Source organism: Nannospalax galili, unplaced genomic scaffold (assembly GCF_000622305.1).
Source record: "Nannospalax galili isolate Female #2095 unplaced genomic scaffold, S.galili_v1.0 scaffold35, whole genome shotgun sequence".
Lineage (NCBI taxonomy): Eukaryota > Metazoa > Chordata > Mammalia > Rodentia > Spalacidae > Nannospalax > Nannospalax galili.
In genome coordinates, this window is record NW_008336449.1 from 80,982 (window position 1) to 102,495 (window position 21,514).

At 45.4% G+C, this 21,514-nt stretch overlaps 1 protein-coding gene across 1 annotated transcript in view; it reads right to left on the reverse strand.

Annotated features, from left to right (window-relative positions):
- Positions 1–21,514, reverse strand: part of Cacna1b (calcium voltage-gated channel subunit alpha1 B) — a gene marked incomplete in the record, with an annotated part of 220,698 nt that overhangs the window by 59,183 nt on the left and 140,001 nt on the right. The window contains 7 exon segments of the mRNA XM_029562551.1: positions 4,943–5,103; positions 6,431–6,527; positions 8,419–8,430; positions 9,034–9,140; positions 10,339–10,398; positions 10,784–10,913; positions 13,599–13,725. Coding sequence (XP_029418411.1) covers positions 4,943–5,103; positions 6,431–6,527; positions 8,419–8,430; positions 9,034–9,140; positions 10,339–10,398; positions 10,784–10,913; positions 13,599–13,725 — 694 coding nt within the window.

Consider the following 21,514-nt stretch of genomic DNA (forward strand, 5'->3'; position numbering starts at 1 on the left):
AGGAGAATTCTTAAAAAACTAAAAATGAACCTACCATATGACCTGGGTATACCACTCCTTGGCAACAGGACTCATCCTATTGCAGAGACACTTGTACACCCATGTTTGTTGCTGCTCTTTCCACAATAGCTAAGAGATGGAAGCAACATAAGTGTCCCTCAACTGAGGAGTGGTTAACAAAAAGGTGGTACATTTATACAATGGAGTTCTAGACAGCAGTAAAGAAAGATGAAATAATGAGATTTGCAGGTAAATGGATGGATCTAGAAACTGTTATACTGAGTGAAGTAACACAGACTCAGAAAACCAAAAGACCCAAGTTCTCTCTCATTTGTTGATCCTAGCACCAAATCCTTCTAAGTGAGTACATATCCTGATGTAACTGCAGGAACCAGGAAGATGGAAGGAAAACAGTGAGGTAAGGGGAAAGAAGGAACTAAGAGAAAAAAATACTAGGAGATAGGCGTCACTAAGGGAGAAATTTGTAAAGAGGGGGTAGTAAAGGGGAGGGGGAAAAGGAGGGCTATACAAAGAACCATGAGAATAAAGGAGAAGGAGCTCAGGTGGGACCATGGCATACAGAAATTATCAAGGGAGAAATGAGGAAAATGGGAACACTTTAAATGGGAAGGGAGGATAAAACAGGGAGAAAAAATAGTGCTTAGCTAGTATAAAAAACCAGAGGGAGGCCGGGTGTGGTGGTGCAAGCCTTTAATCCCAGCACTCGGGAGGCTGAGGCAGGCGGATCTCTGTGAGTTCAAGGCCAGCCTGGTCTACACAGCGAGTTCCAGGACAGCTGGGGCTACAGGGAAACCCTGTCCCAAAAAAGACCAAAAAAAAAAAAAAAAAAAAAAAGACCCAGAGGGAATCGTATTGGTCAAAAAATTAGTGAAAAAGCACACATACAATATCCCTACATGAGTCCGTGAGTATAGCTGAAGACTACATAACAAGAAACAGTGCCAGACAGGAGAAACCTTCCTTTGAGTTGTTGGCCAGGGTAGTCCAAGAGACTCCCAAAATTACACAGGCTACTGCCACAGTCCTTGGTTGCCTCCCAGAACTTGATGATAAGCCCCGATTGCTGAAGACAGTACATACTTTGAACACAGGATTTGGAACAATGGAGCTGGAACTGACCTGGAACCCCCTCCCCTGAAGGCTGCTCTCACAGGTTTGGAGAGCACTATGCAAGCTGCTGAGGGAGAACATCAATCGATGTCTAACCCCAGCTTCAAGGCCTAAAAACCACACCAATGACCAGCACAGGAAACGACATTGGTGCAGTAGTGGCACTTTTATCTTGGGGGTAATCAACAGCTACCTAATTAGACTTAGAGCCCACTCAATGGGAGGAAACTCATGTTTGGTACTATAAACACAGCCAAACAGTGGAGAGGTTATAGATCTTAGAGAAAATCCCAAAGCTCTCATATCTTACTATGTGCAAAATATAGATCCTTAAATTTACAGACAAGTATCCCAGCACCACCCATCAAAGAAGCTTCTTTTTCAAGAGACAGAGATAACTGGAGAGGTCATAGATCTTAGAGAAAACCCCAAGACTGTCACATCCCTAGACTAATGTAATTTCTTACTTGGTGAAAAATATGTATCTTTATATTTCAGATAAATATCCCAGTCACCACTCATCAAAGGAGCTTCTTTTGCACAAGACGGAAACTATTACAGAGTTCCACAGCTGGTCACATACTGACATTGTCTGTGAATTGCCCAAGCTAAATCGTACATCTACCTGCAGCCTAAGGCTCACAGGACATAGAACAAAGGGTAAAGAGGACATAATAAATATATCAATTCTCATTAATGAAGGTCCCTCATGCAACAGAGGGTCAGGAACACAAAAGGTCACAAATGGACAAAATGTAGAGATGAAGAGTCTGTAGAATGCTGGGTCCTTGGACAGGACTCCTGTAGTAAACTTCACCCACCCAGGGCTCAGGGACTGTTAAGGAAGAGGGGGCAGAAAGAGCAAGGGAGGCGGTGCATGATCACATGGAAATAGAGTCCTACAAGCTCCTGGGACCTTACTCATTTGAGCCTGTAGCAATAGTGTCAGCATGCACAAGACCCATGCAAACTTAGGCAGACAAAAACCCAGCACAGAACTGTGGAAATGAACAGCAGGCCCTAATCTCAGTCGAAGAATTATTGGCAGCTGATTACTGCTGGGTGAGGAAAAGCTGGTTTTAAAGGGAGGAACTCTAGATAGGCTGACTAGATCCCAGTGGATGAACATGCACTGAGGGACATATGGAGACATTACCTTTACATAATAGGCCTTAATACAAATGACAGAATGTATGAACTCCAGTGAGGGCGGGGGGGGGGGTCCTATGGAAGATTGCCAAAGGGGAAGGGATAAGAGGCTATAAAGATGATTTTATGTATGAAATACACAAAAATTCAATTAAAAAAAATAAATAGGTCAAACACTTGGGCATGATTAAAGGCATACACCTTTAATCACAGCAATCGTGAAGCAGAGACAGGCAGATCTCTGAGAGATCAAGGCCAGTTTGGTCTCCATAGTGAGTTCCAGGCTAGCTGGGACTACAGGGAGACTTTGTCTCAAAAACGGGGAGGGAGGGGGATGTCAAATATCTAAATAAACATTTCTCTAAGAAGTCGCATATGAAAAGATGCTCAATATCATCAGCTATCAGAGAAAAGCAAATCGAAATGAAACCACAAGGATTTATCACTCCATTACATTAGGATGAATGTAACTAAATAAAAGCAGAGCCAGCAAGATGGACTCAGCAGGTAAAGGTGCTTGCCTGACAAGAATTCAATCCCAGCCGGGTGTGGTGGTGCAAGCCTTTAAATCCCAGCACTGGGAGGTAGAGGCAGGCGGTTCTTTGTGAGTTCGAGGCCAGCCTGGTCTACAAAGTGAGTTCCAGGACAGCTGGGGCTACAGGGAGACCCTGTCTCAAAAAGACAGGCACTTGCCCCCAAGCCTGACAACCCAAGTTTGAGCTACCCAAATGGTGGAAGGAGGGAACTGACTCCCACAAGTTGTCCTCTGATCACAGTATATGTGCACAGTGGCACATGCATGCATACAGACACACACACACGCACACACACACACACACACACACACACACACACACAAAATGAAAAACTAAAATAAATAAATAAATACAAAAATGAAAACAACAAATATTGGCAAGAACGTGGGAAAATCAGAACCCTTGGGAGGAATACAAAATGAAGTCACTTTGGATACAGTCTGGTAACCCTTCAAATAGTAAAACAGTTATCACATCACCCAAGAGTTCTGCTTCTAGATACATATCAAAGAAAAATCAAAATAAGTCTACACAAAACCTTATGCAAAAAATGTTGGTAGCAGCATTATTATAATAACCAAAAGGTAGAAACAATCCAAACACTGGGCAACAAATGAATCAATAAATGTGGCATATCGCAGAACTGATATTTAGTCATTAAAAGAAATGAGGCTTTGACACTGCAACATGGATGAACCTTAGCAACATTATACTAATGCCAGTCACAAAAGACCACATGTTGCATGACTGCATTTATTAATAATGTGGCTAGGGAAAATATATTGGGACAGAAAAATGGATTAGTTCTTCCTTAGGGAAGGGGATGACAAAAGAGATGGCTAAAAGGTGTATGCTTAGTTTGGATTTGTTTATTTTTTGGTTGTTGTTTTAAGGTGATAAAAAAATGTCCTAACCCCAACTGTGGTAATGGATGGATATATCTGTGAATATACTAGAAACCATTGAATTGTACACCCTACATGGAAGATATGAATAAGTAGTATGTTATGTGAATTCTATCTCAAAAAGGCATTTTTTAAAGCAAATACCACTGCAGGGGCTGGTGAGATGGCTCAGCAGTTAAGAACACTGGTTGTTCTTTACAGAAGACCCGGGTTCGAATGCCAGAACCCACATGGCAGCTAACTGTCCGTAACTCCAGTTCCAGGGGATCCAACAGTGTCTTCTGTCCTCTGCAGGCATTGCATGACACGGGTACATTTACCTACATGCAGGCAATACACGCATGCACATAATGTAAAAATACTGAAGGAAATATTAAAAAAAAAAAAAAAAGAAAGAATACCATTGCAGTGGGGAAAGGATGATGTTATCCAATAAATGATCTTGGATCAACTGGCTATCCACTCATAAAATTTTCCTTCAAGTCAGGCGTGGTGACGCACGCCTTTAATCCCAGCAGAGGCAGAGGCAGGCGGATCTCTGTGAGGTTGAGGCCAGGCCGGGCACCATAGGAAATCCAGGCCAGCTGGGGCTACAGGGAGACCCTGCCTCAAAAAGACCGAAAAAAAAAAAAAATTTCCTTTGGCCTATACCTCCACACAGCACAAAAATCAACTCCAATAGTTTGCAAATCTAATGTGAAAAGCACAAACAGAATTTTCAGAAGAAAACATTCTTGACCTTGAGGATACATTTGCTAAGTAAGATAAAGAACAAAAGGGGTGTGTTAATTGGGTTTTCAGAGCTGTGACAAATACACAGAAGTTGAAGCTACCTAAGGGAGGGAGTTTTATTCTGGATTTTGGTTACAGAGGTTTCAGTCCACAGTGGGAGGGGCATGTGAGAGCAGCCGGGAAGCAGGGAAGGAGCATGACTGCACAGGTGGACTCTCTCCTTTTCCTTTTTAACTCCATTTGAGCCCCTAGTCTATTGGATTCTGTGCAGGGCATGAGTTCCTGATAAAGTTTCCTGGTGTTGCTCTGGGGACAGGTGGCACACTCCCCTCTCTGCCACATCTTAAGCAGGCTGCCTAGCTTCATACAATGTTTATGCTTTGCAAAGGAGACTCCCAAGTCATGCGACCAGCTGCTCTGGGTCCTAATTGAAGACCAAGTTTTCTCTGCATCTTGGATCTTGGTCCTCTCCACCCTGCCTCAGTTTACCTGCAGTCCCTTTCCAGCTCCTTGGATTCATCAGTGCTGCAAAAAAACTTTCCTTTGAAGAGCTGCACTGCAATGACGGCAAATATGAACATGAAGAGCATGTAAACAATCAGGATGTTCAAGACATTCTTCAAGGAATTCACCACACAGCCAAACACAGCCTGCAGGGAGGAGGGAGCAGAGACAAGAAAGAAGGGTGGAACCATAAGGGAGGGGCCATGTGGGAGAGGTCATGGATGGAGGGGTGGGTCAAGGAGAGAGGGTAGGAGATGGGTGGAGGCAGGAAAGGGTATGGAGGGGACCAAAAGAAAGAATAGAATGGGGCAGTTACCAGCTCAGAACCACAGAACCTCTAAAGCCTAGACTCCCAGAGGCATTCAAGGACCCCTCAAGGCCTTCAGACCTATGATCACAGAAGGCAGTGCTGTCAGTTATCACAACAGCTGTTTTTCTCTCAGGAAGTCATCTTGGTTTAGACTAGTGGGCTGGAGGTACCAGACCAGGCAGTTGGATGCCCAGGAGAACTGGACTTACTGAAACTAGGCCACAGGAAGGAGCCAGAAGGGACCAGGCCCGTAACGGGAAATTTGCAAACCTCTGCCCTGCTTCTGCCTTCTTCCTGCCCAGCAGCAGCAATGATATGGGGAGGACTAAAGCTGAAGGAGACAGGCTGTGTCCCCAAGAACCACAAGACAGGGAATATGAATATGTTCTAGGGTCTAGATATGACTTGAGTTCTCCAGTCTGCTCTCAGAGCTATCTTGCAGACCCATAGCCATCTCTGGAGATGCTGGCTGGCACACTCCAAATGCTGGCAGCTGCCTGGGCCAAGGAAGCTGCAGCCCACATACAATATTCTTTCCCTGCTGCCTTGGATACAAGTCCTGCCTGAGCTCAGAGAGTCTCTGATGCCATCTCAGTTCCCTTCCTCACATATACTTCATACCCAGGTTCTAAGAAACCCCTTTCCTACTATCCTCTTTGACTAGTATCTCCGAGGCTTGAATTTCAAAACTGTTGATATGAAAATCTACTGCATAAAGGACTGAAAAACTGAAAGAGTGAAATCACAGAAAGCATTTTGTTCCTGACACAGATTCAATAATTATTAGATTGGGTGTATACTGAACTTCCTTCATCCAGAAACCCAACCATGCTCATGCTCTTGGGTCCAGCCCAGCAGCCACTTTCTAGAGTCCTTGATGGCTGGCATCTATCCCTTCACACTATGTCCGCTGTTCTTCCCTGTCCTGCAACTGTCGGAAGAAAACACAGTGTCCCACTTAATGCTCTGGACTAAGGAACAGGGGTCTTCAAAAGATTGCAGGAAACAAGCCTCCTTGGAGGAGGATCTTTGAGTTGAGTAAGTTTGTCCCCTTATACAGGTGGGAAATTCTAATAGACACACACAAATACACATACATGGGCATGCATCCACCTACACATGATAACACCCACACTCCTTAAGCCCTGACTCCAGATTCCAACCTTGAGCTTAGGCAGCCGTTTGATGGTCTTGAGAGGTCGCAGGACACGCAGGACTCTCAGGGACTTGATGGTGTTGATGTCTTTCCCTTTGGATCCTCTAGAAGGGAGAAGTCACTGATGCTGACAGGCAGAATGGTAGAAAAGTCCAGCACCCACCTGACCTACTTGGTCTAGTTTACAAAGCCCTGTGCATTTTGTCTCTGGCTCTAGGTAATCAGTGGTGGAGCTCTTCCCATGGCTACCTGGCCTGGACCTCATCTGAGAACAGTGGGCCAAAGCCAGGACACAGCCAGAACAACACAGATGGTGCACAGGGACAGCTGATTGCTCAAGTAGAAGAGTCCACCCTCTTGACCATAGCAGCTACTTCCACCTCCTCAGGGTGCAGCCTGCCTACCATGCTACAACCTTCACTAGCACTAGAAGAGTGCTTCCCTGCTTGCTGCTAAGGGGACTTTGCTGCTCTCTGCCCCACAGGCTACTTGCCTGTCATCAGCTGCCCGATACCCTTCAAGTGACCTAGGAAGAGGAAAGTAAGAGACAGAGAAATACAGAGACAATGCCAGAGATGGGTATACAGAGGAGTAGAGAGGGAAAGAGGAGGAGACGGGGAGGAACTAGAAGAGGGAATGGAGGGAAAGGAGAGAAAAGGAAGGAGGCAGAAACGAGGAGGAGGAAAGAGGGAAAAGGAGGAGGAGGAGAGACTGGGAGCGGGTGAGACAGAGAAGGACCCAGAGAAGCAGAGACAGCAGAATCATCAAGAAAAGAGCAGACAGGAAAGCTGAGAAGGGGAAGGCAAGAAGTCAGGCAAAGAAAATTCTAGGTACCAACAAGCTCAAAAGTCTAGAATTAGAATCGCAAACCAAGGACCCTGATGGAAGTCAGCTGCTACTTCTGTCTATTGTTGGGGGTGTGGGTGGGAGCAAGAGATCAGTCAGAGACCAGGCCTGCATTGCTGAGGAGGCTTCTATCATACAGGGAACCCTAGTCCAGCCAGTTCAGATGTCAATTCCCACTAAGCTTGGCCTGCAGGTATGGCTGGGCCTGCCACCAGCGGCCTCCCTTGGGCTCCTGCAAAAGTCTGGGCTGAGCAGGGTGCAGCTGTATAGCCCAAGCCTCCACAGGAAAAGAGAGCTAAGGCCCCAAAGCATTCCTTCTCCCCAGCCCTACATTTCAGAATCAGATCAAACTGGCCCTAAAACTGGGCATGATCCAGAGTCTGAGACAGGAGGTTTCTGAATCATTTTGGGCTGGCTTGATTTCAAGAAACAGCAAAACCTGCCCTGCTATCACCTAACACTCCTGGTACCCAGCCTTACTTGTCTCCCTCTACCAGCACCAAAACAGACCAATCAGGAAGAGTAGCAAAAGAAGTGAGAGGCTTCCAGGAGAACTGTTCACTGGAGACCACCCTCTGGGCTCAAGCCTGTCCTCCCTTTGCTTGCTCTAAGCCACAGTCTGGGTCCTCCCCTAACCCTACTACCACCTGGAGGCTCTCTAACACCCTGCCTACAATTCTCTAAGGTCCTTGATGATACTCTGGCAGTTCTCACTTCCTTTGTCATAGACAAAGGGCCCATTAAGACAACTGGGAGGTGTATCAGGGAGAGGGACCATGCAGAGAAAAGAGGAAAGAAAGCTGCATGTCCAAAAAGAGAGTAGCACCCTGGGCTATGGTCACTACTGGCAGCTCACACCCAGACCCCTCACTGCCCTCCAGGCCAATACTCAAGTCTCCAATACTCACTTGGACACGTGGCTCACTGAGGGCCTCCCTACCAAGGGCTGACCATGCCCAGCCCAGTCCAGCCCAGCCCCCAACCAGTCCCCAGAGGCATGGCAGAAATGGTGGCCTGGGGATGGCTCCTGGCAGCATGCAGCCTAAATGTGGTGAAGGTGGATGAGCAAGAGTGAGACCATGATGGACAGGCCAGAGGCCACAGGCGTGCCGTGGTGTCAGGCAGTATGAGAGGAGGGGGAAGCATTACCCCATGAAGCTCCTACCAGAGTCCAGCAACAGGAAGACAAAGAGAACAGAGTCAGTGCTGTGGGAGGCAGAGCACAAGCCTACATTGGCCCACCCAGAGGTCAAAGAAATACAGGCCCTCCCTTCAGGGTTATTTTTGTCTCTGAATCTCACCATACAACTTCCCCTGTATTGCCTTATCCCTGTGGCCCCACCAGAGTGCCACCCTCTCCATGGAGGATCTATTCCCAGCCACCCAGTCAGGCGTCAGAAGGATTAGTCTTATAATCCCACAGAAGATTTTTACCAACTGGGGCAAAAACACCATCTGTCTCCCAATCAGGCACTTGCCTTAGAGCAAGTAGGCAGGCTCCAAAGGACCCTGGCAAGGTAGATGCCAAAAATCCAGAGGCCTGCCCACTCAATGCCAGACCACAGGTGGTATCAGGAACAGATAGCCTTGGGTTTTCAACCCCACAGTTCAGCTCCAAGAAAGCATAATAGTCCATCTGGGAAGTTGTGGAGCTACAGACCAACCAGGGAGACCGACAGAGGCCCTTTCCCTTTTCTCACCCTCACACCCCACTGTGTTTCTGGGCTATGGCCACTAGATCCAGAGCAGATGTGGTTTACTTACGAGAAGGCAAATGCCACCAGGGCTCCACTGACCACAATGAAGTCCAGAATGTTCCACAGGTCCCGAAAGTAAGCCCCAGGGTGCAATAGCAACCCCAAGTCTATCATCTGAAGAGGATACATTGACATTAGAGTCCATAAGGAAAAAGAGGCAGAGCCAGGCCCCAGCCACAAAAGGAATGTTCTGAGACTCCCTGTAGCACAAGGCTTAGTGCTCAGATCACACTGTAAACTGTGCACACTGTGACCTCAGTGCATCTCAGACATACCTCACATACCCTCTCAGAGAGAGGTCACAGCCCAGGTCATACTCTTCAATGGCCTCAGTGGGGCCTTGACCCCAATATCTCTGCATAGTACATAACTGGCTGAGTCCTGCCTGGGCTCCAACGTTTCCTGGAACGCCTCTGTGATCAGAGGTCTCTGTCTCCCCTATCCTTCCCTCCCAAGTAACAGAAATGCTCCCCCAGGGAACTCACAGAGCTCACATAGCTCAGCTCCAGCTCAGGACTGTTCAGAACTTCAAAGACATTTATGCATGTCCTGACTTTACCACTTCTGCAACTGTGATTTTTGGCAAATACCAAAATCTCTTGGTCTCAGCCACCTCATTGGTAAATTGAGGTCATTACTCCCCAGAGACTTCAAGTATGTGAGCAGCAGAGGTAATAAGTTTATGCACCCTTTATAAGTGCTCTGTGTACAAAGATATCTGAGCCAGACTACACACATGCAGGTACACATACACACCTTTGGCTACACTGATGTATGTATAGCCCACTGCACTGAATGCACACCTATGCAAAGATCATACTTGGGGAATAAGGAGCACCTTGTGAAGAAAGTGAAAGTTGCAATGATGGTAGACTCTCAGCTTATCAGATCTCTAGATCCCACTTAAATTTAGTCTTCAGCATTCAACAGTGCTCCAGCTATGCCTCTCCAAGGTCTCCTTTTACTCTGTGCAATGTCACCCAGTCCCTTCTTTGTGGCTACCTTCGTGACAACCTTCAAAAGGAGGTTGATATCTCTCTCTCTCTCTCTCTCTCTCTCTCTCTCTCTCTCTCTCTCTCCCCAAAGTCCCTGTGTGTCCCTGTGCTCAGGAGCCAAGTACGGCAGGACCACATACCTTGGCATCATTCCATGGGGCAGATGGCACTGGAGGCCCTCTGTGTCTGGGAAGGCTTTTAGCTATCAAAACATTTCATGCACACACAGACTGTGCACATATGTACATTCTCCAAGCATACAACTGGTATACCCATTATATGCTTCTACAAAGACTGCAGAAGCCACCACATCTTACCTTTATGACCATCTCAAAGGTGAAGACACCTGTAAAAATGTAATCCATGTACTTCAAAACCTAGAACCAAAAGTAGGACTGTTCTCAAAGGCTGAGCTGGAAGCCAGAGCCAGGGCCACATTATTGGCTTCCAGCTTCTCCCTAGGTCTCTGAGCAACAACCCATTAAGTGGGGTCAGTTGGCAGCATTGTCAGGGCCAACTGAGGGGAGCATCCCTCTGTGACAAGGCCTTCTAGTGGTTTCCCTGCTAACACTGAAACATCTACAACACAAGGACTCCAGGACATGGGCTTTTCCAGACCTTTGGGTCCCACACCCTCAAAGGAAGAAGGGATGTCTGATGGCAAGATAGAACCCTGGTACCACCCAAGCCTTATGGGCCCTGGGACTATGCCCCATGGCACCCCTGCAGCCTAGCAGTGGGCCCAACTGTTGTAACACTCACATTGTTCCTGGACGAATCAGTCCGCACGGGATCCTCGGCAGCTAGGGCAATGCTACTCAGGGCAATGACCACAAGAATCACCATCTCAAAGTACCGCATGGTTACAATGTAATGGCAGAAGCGACGGAGTCTGTGAGGACAAGGCTCAAGTCACCCAGGCCCAGAGCCAGGCATGCCAACCTCTCCCACAGGAAGGACTCATCGCTACCACACCAGAATTGACTTTTGCCTCTTGTTCCTGTGGCAAAAGTCAGTAGCCAGGTGATCCAAGGTCAGGGATCAATAAACGGAGTCCACAGGCCAAATCCTATGCCTGTGGATAACATTCTTGATGGCATAACTACCTCTACTCAGTTACTGTCTGCAGCCCCGGAGCAGATGCTATCAACTATGCAACCCTTCAGAGAACATGTGAAGCAGAAGGAATGGGGCAGAAGGGGTGGTCCATGAAGAAAGCATTTTATTTTTTAATACTTTCTTATTTTTATTTTATGTATATGAGTGTATTGCCTGTATGTGTGTAAGTGCACCTGTGTCATGCAATGCCCCAGCTTGTATTTGAGCTCCCAAGGATGCATGTGAACATACCACCATGCTCTCATTTTCCACATGAGTCACCTGTGGACCAGGGCCTTTGCTCAGTTTTCGACATTACTGAACATCTGCTGGATGCTGAGAGAACACAGCAACAAATAAGAAAGCCAAGTCCCTGGCTGCATGAAGCTCTACTCCAGTGAGCAATCACCAGTGAGCAGGGCATAGATAATCAAACTGGAGTTGCCAACAAGAGACTCCAAGTACTGAAGAGAGAAGCCATCTGGCCAGGAAAGGAAGGCTGAACCCCAGGTGGTAGACAAGAAGAAAGCCACAGACCCAGCCAGTGGAACAGATACTGTCAGTTCCTTAAACCCTCCAGCTTCTTCCCCTGACTCCACATTCAAAAGCCTTCAACTTCCAGTCACGTTCACTTCTGCTTCTCTCCTCTTCCCCTGATACCCTTTGCCTATCTCACAGAGCTCCTCTTCCCAGACCCCAGGCAGCCTGCTGGCACTGTGTCCCTCAGCACTCCCTCTCCTCTCCTAATTCAGCAGTCACTGGGTCCAGCTTACAGCTGCATTTCCACCACTCAGCTCTGCTGCCAGCTTACCTAACCGTAAGATGCCCCCAGGGACCCTGGTTCTACATGAACTAACTAGATCCCAAAGCTCAGCCATACTCCCACAAATACTGCTGGTCTCCATGGTTGCCCTGCCTTTCACTAGCAAACAGAAACTCATCCGTCCTTGACACCTCCCTTCCATCTAACTCATCATCAGATTCTGAAGATTCTGCCTCTGAAGTTTTTCCCCTAGCACTTCACTTCCAAATCTCCACTCTAACTACCACATCATAGCTCACCACCTTTTCCTTGGCCACCTCCTAATCAGTCCCCTTTCCACATACTTCCCACCAAAGGGTGACAGTGAACTACAGTTGGATGCGGCTCTACTGTGCTCAATCCACTACAAGACAATCAACAGGGGGATTCTCTGTACATCCTTCCAACTGGCGACCTTCTGCTTCTGGACCATCATAAATGTTCTTCTCTAAAACAGCACTTATTCTCCACTCCACCCTGATTCATTATCTTTCAGGTTCAAGTGAGACATCACTCCTTTTAGCAAAACTCCCTTGGCCTTCTCCTCTCTGCTCCAAAACCCCAGGACCGCTCTATTTTACATCTCCATGCTATGCCCTATTTAATAGTTAATTACCTGCTGCCTCCACAACACAGTCAGTCCAAGGAGGGCAGGGATATTCTCTGTTACTATTTACTCCTAACCCTTAGCTCAGAAGATTAAGCTCCCAGTAAATAGGTGCTGAATGAAAAAAAAAAAAAAGTGAAAGGTAGGAAAAGAGAGAATGGGTGAGAAGAGCTGTGTGGAGAGACTTGGATAGCTGAGGGCAGGAGGGGCGGCTGAGTAGTCACACTCAAGCTGCCACGCTCTGATCCTACTCACCACTCACTCCACTCTATCCACTTTGGCTTCTGTGGAGCTCTGCCTTTGCTGTACTTTTCCTTTCTACTCCAGAGCATTCTCCTTCCCCTTCCTCCATCTTTGATCCAATCTTACCTCTGAGGCCCCCACCTGACCTTCCCACTGATTTTAACACTCCCGGCAGCCTACATCCGCACCTGGACTTCGCTTCTTCCTAGCACTCATAACTGTATGATATCTTATGTCTGTTTTGCCATGCTTGTTATCTATTTTTCCCACTAGCCCACATGCTTGGTAAGGACGGGCCATGTTTATCTTAGTCATCACTGTATGTCCCCAGAACCTAGAATGCTGTTTGCACATGAATGATGGTTGAATTAATGAAAGCACCACCAAAATGATGAAGGGATGATCAATAATGATCAACATGGGATGGACACACAATGGCAATGGCATAAAGGTGAATGGAGTGAGGTATGTACATGATAGACATAAACAGGGTCTTATGTACACTGATGAACATATACAGCAAAGAAGTGGGGGACAGCACAGGCTCTGTAAGTAACTGTCTGGCATCTGATCCAAGCCCTACCACCAAGAATGACTGTGTGGCTATATAAGGCATAGAACTCTTTATGCCTCTGTGACTTCATCTATAAAATGAGATGACAAATAAGTGCCTTATAGAACTACGGAGGGAAAGATGTTCAAATTAAGTGAGTAGAATTGGTCTGTACAAGGTGTGTGACCCATGAGTGCCAGCTAGTTATGCTCACAACATGTCATGGCAAGGGCACAGTCAAGACAAACCCAGGCATGGGCATGAGGAAACTCACAGGTTGGTGGGACTGAGACAGAACATGGAGCTGTACGGGACAATGGGCCGGGGGCCTCTTCTCAGCACATCATCAGCTTCTGCCTCCTTCTTGCCCTCTGCTTGGCTTTCCAGGTCCACGTTACCACCTACAAGGACATAGGGCCTCAAAGTTAGGGGGATTACACACATAAAGCCATATCACATGACTCTCTCCCAGTTCCATGCTGTGGGCAAGTGAGGCATAGGTCCACCAAAGGATGGACATTTAGCTAAGAACAGTTTCACTGGGCAGAGCATGATCAAGGCAGAGGAGGCAGAAGACCTTGTTTGCCTCCTGCATTGTGATGTCACAGACACCATCCTGGCACCACACCCTTGATGTTGACACCAAAGCTTCCCAGAGCCTAGTGAGGGCTTCCCCTCTGCCTGAGAGATCTCTGAGCAGCAAGACAGAGCAAAGCAAGGGATACCTGGGCCCAAAGACCTGAAGGTACTCCATAAACTATGTCATCCAGGTCCAACTTGACTTGGCCTAGGGTTTCTCCCACACTCTTGAGAATGGAAACCTTCCCAGACACCCACTTGTAATCCCATCTCCCTAGGTTCTTGCCTGGCCCCTCCTCATTGATGTCTCTCTGATAGCCCCTCCTCTGCTCTCTCAGCCTCCACTACCAGCTTCATACCCAAAAACTCGGCTCCCCAGGTTATAATAACTATGAGCATTATTCTTTTTAGGTAAACTGTGTATATTTCTTATTCATCAAACTCGGCTCCCCAGGTTATAATGACTATGAGCATTATTCTTTTTAGGTAAACTGTGTCTATTTCTTATTCATTATCTTTAACTATGTTGAAGTATATTCAGTTCTTGTAGGTGACAGAGTTGTTAAGACTGCAGGGACACTAAGGGAGCCAGTGCAGTAATCTGAGCCAACCTCCCACTGCCATATCATTTTTACTCTTTTATGAAACATAAAAGCAAAGAAGATATTAAAGAGCAACAAAAATGGAAGTGCTCATACCCAAAGCCTGCTGTGGAGACCAAAGATCCCAGCGTCTCCCTGACTGCTGGCCACTCATATGCAGCACAGAAAAGTCACAGTACAGCAGCACAGCTTGGTCCCAGAGCTACAATCACCTCCCTGTAAGTACTTTAAAGCAACTTTCAAAATCAGTATCACAAAATTTCCCTACTGAAAATGTAGATTATATAATCTTCTGAGAAATATTTGGCAATGTTTATTTAAAACCCCCAAAATTCTGTTAGTTCATAAGACTTTATCTTCAGGGGGAAAAATCTGTACTAAAATAGTAGTCTTTAAGTTTTTTGTAGTGAAAAATTATAAAACATACAACCACAGGTAATGTACAAAAATAACCAATCCTTATGTAAAGCATCACATCATGGGTACCACAATGCTAAGAGTTTATAGGACAAAAGAGGCATGTGAAATGGTAAGTTAACAGAGAAGGAGCACTGGCACAAGCTTCCTGTCCCAGATGAGTCCAACCACAGCAGAGGTACTACACAGAAAGACACAGCCCAAGAAGCTGACCATGAGTGATTTTCTGATAATAACTTCCACCTTTTCACTTTTAACTTTAGAAAATGTTTCCATAATGAGCACATACTACTACTTTCAAAGAATGAAGTATTTTAGGGGCTGAAGAGAAGGCTCAGCAGCTAAGAGCACTGGCTGCTCTTGCAGAGGACCTGAATTCAGTTCCCAGCTAACAACTGTTTGTTAATTCCAGTTCCAGGGATCCAACGCCCTCTTCTGACCTCTGCAAGCATTGAATAACATGGGTGCACTTACCTACATGCATGCAATACATTCACACACATAAGTAATAAATTAGTTAAAAGAAAGAAATATTTTAAAGTGCTGCCTTTCTGAGCTCCTCCCCAATAAATGAAGCAAACCCAAGAGTAAGGAAACTGGGGAAAGAGCCCTGGACTTGATGAAGAACTAAACAACCCAAAAGAAATGGAGCAAAGACACCAGAGCCCGAATGAAACTACTCTTGAGACAGATTTGCACAATATAATCATGAAAAAAATTAAGTCAAAGAAAAAAAGATCAAGATAAAAATTACCACAGACTAAGTAAATTCTTTGTTGGAATTCTTTGTTAAGAGTCTTACTTAAAACAAGACTTCATAATAGCTAGAATCAATTCACCAAGTAGGACAGCACTTAAACAGAAGAGCTGGTTGCAGATGGGGTAGGGCAGGGAGAGAACTAGGACTCTAACAGGTGTGTGCCAGCCACCGCAGATGTGCTTCATTCTGCCTCCAGGTCAAACACCTGAGCTGACACAAGGAATGGCGATGTGGGAAAATGACCACCAGTGCTGGTGAGATCCTGAGCCCGACACTCACTATAAGGCAGGGCAGAAATGGCTTCCCACATCAAACCACATCCCAGAAGTGGCTGCTGTGAGCCTGGGCTCCCCTGGGACTCTGGGAAAAGCACATGTAAATCTCCTGACAAATACTTTCCACATTTGGACCACAGAATCCCCACAGACTAGAAGAATTTTTAAAGAATTTATGTCCACTCTGCAGTCTCTTATTCTCTACACATTGGCCAGTTGTGGCCTTCCGTATGGATCACACTCTGTTGCATAAGGAAGCTTCTCTGGTGAGAGTTGAGAGATGCATTAGTATTCTCTCCACCACCAGTTCTGCTATGTTCTGTGAGCCTTAGGTATAGAGGTTCCATTGTAGATGTGTCACTTAGGCCGGGAATCTCGCAGACACTTATTTTCTGTATTTGACCATTGTGGAACTCTGTAATAGTCTCCATCTGCTGCAAAAAGAAGCTTCTTTGATGAGTGGTGACTGGTATACTTGTCTGTAAATATAAGGATACTACATAAAACCTCTCTCACCCATGGCTCGGGGACCAGTGCAGAAGCGGGAGTGGAAAGGCTGTAAGAGCCAGGGATGGTGCACGAATATAAAGAAACAGAGTCTTCCAGGACTCTGGGAACTTGCTCATATGAACTTACAGCAATGGTGACAGCATACGCAAGACCCATGCAAACTCAATCAGACAAAAATCCAGCATACAACTGGGGAAATGGGCAGCTGGCCCCAACCTTAGCTGAGGAACTACTGGCAGCTGATTACTGCTGGATGAGAAAGAGCTGATCCTCTTTAAGGCTGACTAGACTCCACTAGATGAACTCACACTGAGGGACAGCTGGGTACACAAACTTGACTGCATAGCTTTAACACATAACAGAATAAATTAAATTTGGTCAGGGGAGCTATGGGGCGGTGTGTGGGGGTATGTAAATACGATTAAAATATATTATATGAAATGCACAAAAATTCGATAAAAATATATATTAAGAGAAAAAAAATTTCAAGCCCAGTCACCCCAAGGTACATTCTCCTACACTTTTGGTATGGTACTGGTGAGGTAAGGTATCACCCTTGTCAAGCTGAAAGGTAAACAAACTACCTTTTGCAGGATGTAATGATCTCACACTGCCCAGTCAAGAAAGGGAGGATGAACAATACTCACATTCAAACTCAAAAAAGAAAATGTCAACACACAACAAACATCACAATTGAAAGCAGAAATGGCAGGTAGGCGGTTAGCACACCAATGACTTCAGGTTTAGATATTTTAGGTGAAAAACATAAAATATTAGAAATAACAAATGAATTTTTTTTTTTTTTGGTCTTTTTGAGACAGGGTCTCCCTGTAGCCCCAGCTGTTCTGGAACTATGTAGACCAGGCTGGCCTTGAACTCACAGAGATCCGCCTGCCTCTGCTTCCTGAGTGCTGGGATTAAAGGTGTGCACCACCATGCCTGGCCAAGTGAATCTTTGTTTAAAAAGTAATCAGGTAGTAAATCTATGGAACTGCTGCAGCCCCACCAAAGCCTACAGTGAGCAGCCTGAAGTTAGCGCCTGGGACAGCTGAGGAAACACAAGCCCAGCTGTCTGGAGGCGCTAAGATCAGCAACACAGAGACCCTAAGGGAAGCTTTCCCTAGAAGGGGGAGAAGCAAGGACCCTGTATCTACCTATATGTTCTCTGAGACTATTTCCCATTTGACATTCTCAGCAACAGAACCCAAGCAAAAACTGTTTCAGACTGACAAAGGTAAAAAAGACTGGAGTTTAAGGACAATGGTATCTGAGTCTTGAGGGAAGATCCCAAAGAGAGTGAAGGAGTAAGCACCTCTGCCAGTACATAGATTCCCCTTGGGTAAGAAGAAGCCAGGCTCCCTGGGAAGCACATCCCATCCCAGCCCTGCATTTATCTCACAGCAGACTGCAAAGGGCTGACTGGTTTCCACTCTGGGTATAAATGTTGTGGAAAAGGAACTTTACTGAACTTTTTATAAAGATTGTTCTTGGTTCATTCATGTTCTGGTTTCAGTTACACAGAACCTCTTTTTCTACAGGCATTTTCAGAAACACATATACCATATGTTACAGAGGCAACACCTGTCCTTCAGGAAGAAACTACATAGGGGAAGTATAAGACGAAAGAACAAAATAAGGTAAGCCAATGAGATAGAAAATCTAAATAAACATTGTCTCTAGCCAAACAATGACACTTTCTATTTTGTGGGATTCTGGAAAAGGGTTAAAATGCTAACAATGACGAGGAACTTGGGTAAAACAGGACAAAGGCTACTGATTGAGGCCATGGTACTTCTAAGGGAGGTTAACATATAGAATAACCATAAAGTTAACCACAAAACCAAGCCTTAGCAACTATAAACAAATCTCAAGGGAAATAATCACATGGTCACACCTCTAATCACAGCACAATTAAATTAGAAATTAACATAGCAATCAGAAACAAAAAGATGAATTAAAATCAAAGTTTTATATTTGGCAATTGATAAATAGATTTTAAAGGCTCCACACATCAAAAATGAGACACTGTCCAGGCATGGTTGTACACATTTGTAATCCCAATACATAGAAGACTGAGGTAGGCTCAAACATTAGGCAAGTTCTTTACCTGTAGGTTGTACCCTAGCCCCACCATATAGAGAGAGCTGATGACCAGTTTGGTGAGATTTGTGTGTGTGTGTGTGTGTGTGTGTGTGTGTGTGTGTATTCCACAAATGGAACTGTATCTGTAGAAAAACTATGAAGAGTAACAAGAGCATTTATTTGTAACTCCGTGGCTTAACATAGTCAAGAGATTAAAACTGCCTGCATTTTTATAAAGGAAAAAAATGACTGGAAAGAAAGGTTTTAATTTTTTTTTTAGTTTTATGTGTATGAATGTATTGTCTGCATGTATATAAGTGCACCTGTATTGTGCAATGCCCACCAAAGTCAGAAGAGGCATCGGATCCCCTGGAACTGGAGTTTATGGACAGTTGTTAGTCACCATGTGGGTACTGGGAACAGAACACAGGTCCTCTGCAAGAGCAATCAGTACTCTTAACCACTGAGCCACCTCTCCAGCCCCAGGAAAGAAAGAAAACAAAATGCCACCATTCTGGAAAACAGAATAAGCAAATTTAAAAAACAAAATTGTCAAGGAAAAGAAAACATGAATTCAGAATCAAAGAAGTGAGACATAAATCCTATAATGTATTTGAATTACAAATGTGGCAGATTGGTGATATAATAATAATAAAATAAAACTCCACACTAAAGCCTGAAAGCCATGAAAGAACACAGCAGCATCAGGGCTGGGGTTCAACTCACAGGCAAAAAGTTTGCTTAACATGCATGAGGCCCTAGGTTCCACCCCAAACACCACAAAGGGGTGGGGGTTAGGGGGAGATAGACAAACAAGGAGATGGGAGAGGGAGAAGGGAAAGAAAAGGAGAAAGAGGAAAAGGGAGAGAGAGACTCAGGAGCAGTGACCACAGGTCACGGTCTCTAAGTGTGAGATCTGCGTCAGGCTGTACAAAAGCATACAGCTGATGGGGGTAGGAAGACAGGTCAACAGTTAAGAGCACTGGCTGCTCCTCTAGAGGACCAGGTTCAATTCCCAGCACCCACATGGCAGCTAACAGCCATCCATAACTCCAGTTCCAGGCGATCCAACACCCTCTTCGGGCCTCTGTGGGCGAGCACAACATAGGTGCACTTATATACACAGAGGCAAAACACTTATATGCATAAAATTAAAATTAATGAATTTTTTAAAAAATCATACAGCTGGGCTGGAGAGATGGCTCAGCAGTTAAGAGCACTGACTGTTCTTGCAGAGGAACTGGGTTCGATTCCCAGCACACACGGCAGCTGCAGGCAATACATTCATACACATAAAATAAAAATAATAAAATATATTTTTTTAAATAATACAGCTGAGCTTGATAAAAAAAAAAAAATGCTCCCAGAAGCAAACAGAAGGAAATGAGGAGACAGAAAACAAGGAGATGGGAGAGGGTTAGGGGGAGATAGACAACAAGGAGATGGGAGAGGGAGAAGGGAAAGAAAAGGAGAAAGAGGAAAAGGGAGAGGGAGACTCAGGAGCAGTGACCACAGGTCACGGTCTCTAAGTGTGAGATCTGTGTCAGGCTGTACAAAAGCATACAACTGATGGGGGTAGGAAGACAGGTCAACAGTTAAGAGCACTGGCTGCTCCTCTAGAGGACCAGGTTCAATTCCCAGCACCTACAAGGTAGCTAACAACCATCCATAACTCCAGTTCCAGGAGATCCAACACCCTCTTCCGGCCTCTGTGGGCAAGCACAACATAGGCGCACTTACATACACAGAGGCAAAACACTTTACGCATAAAATTAAAATTAATGAATTTTTTAAAAAAATCATACAGCTGGGCTGGAGAGATGGCTCAGCAGTTCAGAGCACTGACTGTTCTTGCAGAAGAACTGGGTTCGATTCCCAGCACACACGGCAGCTGCAGGCAATACACTCATACACATAAAATAAAATAATAAAATATATTTTTTTAAATCACACAGCTGAGCTTGATTAAAAATAAAATGCTCCCAGAAGCAAACAGAAGGAAATAAGGATAGGACAGGAATAAGCCAAGCAGGCATCCAGCAGAAACACCTCTGGGAGTGTAACTCCACGTTACTCCAGTAACTTTAAAAGTTGTTCTGACCTGCAGCCACAGGGCTGGGCTCGCATGCCCATGCCTTTCCTTCATTGGCTCAGGGGTACCCTGGGGAGATGAGCTAACACATACTCTCATGGTGCCAGCAGTCTGAATGAAGTCTTGCAAAGAGAAACTTAAAGGATCACCACTGTAAGCCTACAAGTAGGTGAGGAAAGTCTAGGCATGATGGTAGTATCTAGTACACAGTCTTCTGGGAGAGAGATACAAAATAGTACTTGGAATATGCCAGACAAGAGAACCAGAAAGCTGTCAAAGATGTCCACAGCATGTGAGAAGGACAACTTAAAGTGGCTCCCCAGGCCAAAATGGGACAACTGAGACATCAACTTCAAAGGACTAAAACATCAAACACCAAAATTTCATCACAATAACATTCCTCACTGATCATATTTGGGTTAGTTGCTATTCATTATTTTGAAAATTCATAAATAAAGGGACATAATTAATTAAGCATGTCCTTGCTTAATAAAAACATGAAATGTGGGGCTGGAGAGATGGCTCAGCAGGTAAGAGCACTGGCTGCTCTTGCAGAGAGAGGACCCAGGTTCGCTTCCTAGCACCTACATGGCCCTCTTCTGATCTCTGCAGGCATTGCATGACATGGGTGCACTTACATACCTGTGGGCAATACACTCATACATATAAAATAAAAATAATTAAATATTTTTTTAAAAACTATAAGATGCGCTGGGCATGGTGGCACATGCCTTTAATCCCAGGAGAGGCAGGTGGATGCTCTAAGTTTCAGGCCAGCCTGGTCTATATCATGGCAGCCCTGACTCAGACTCTCAGACCCTGTCCAGAAACAAACAAACAAACAAACAAACAAACAAACCCTACATTTTCCCC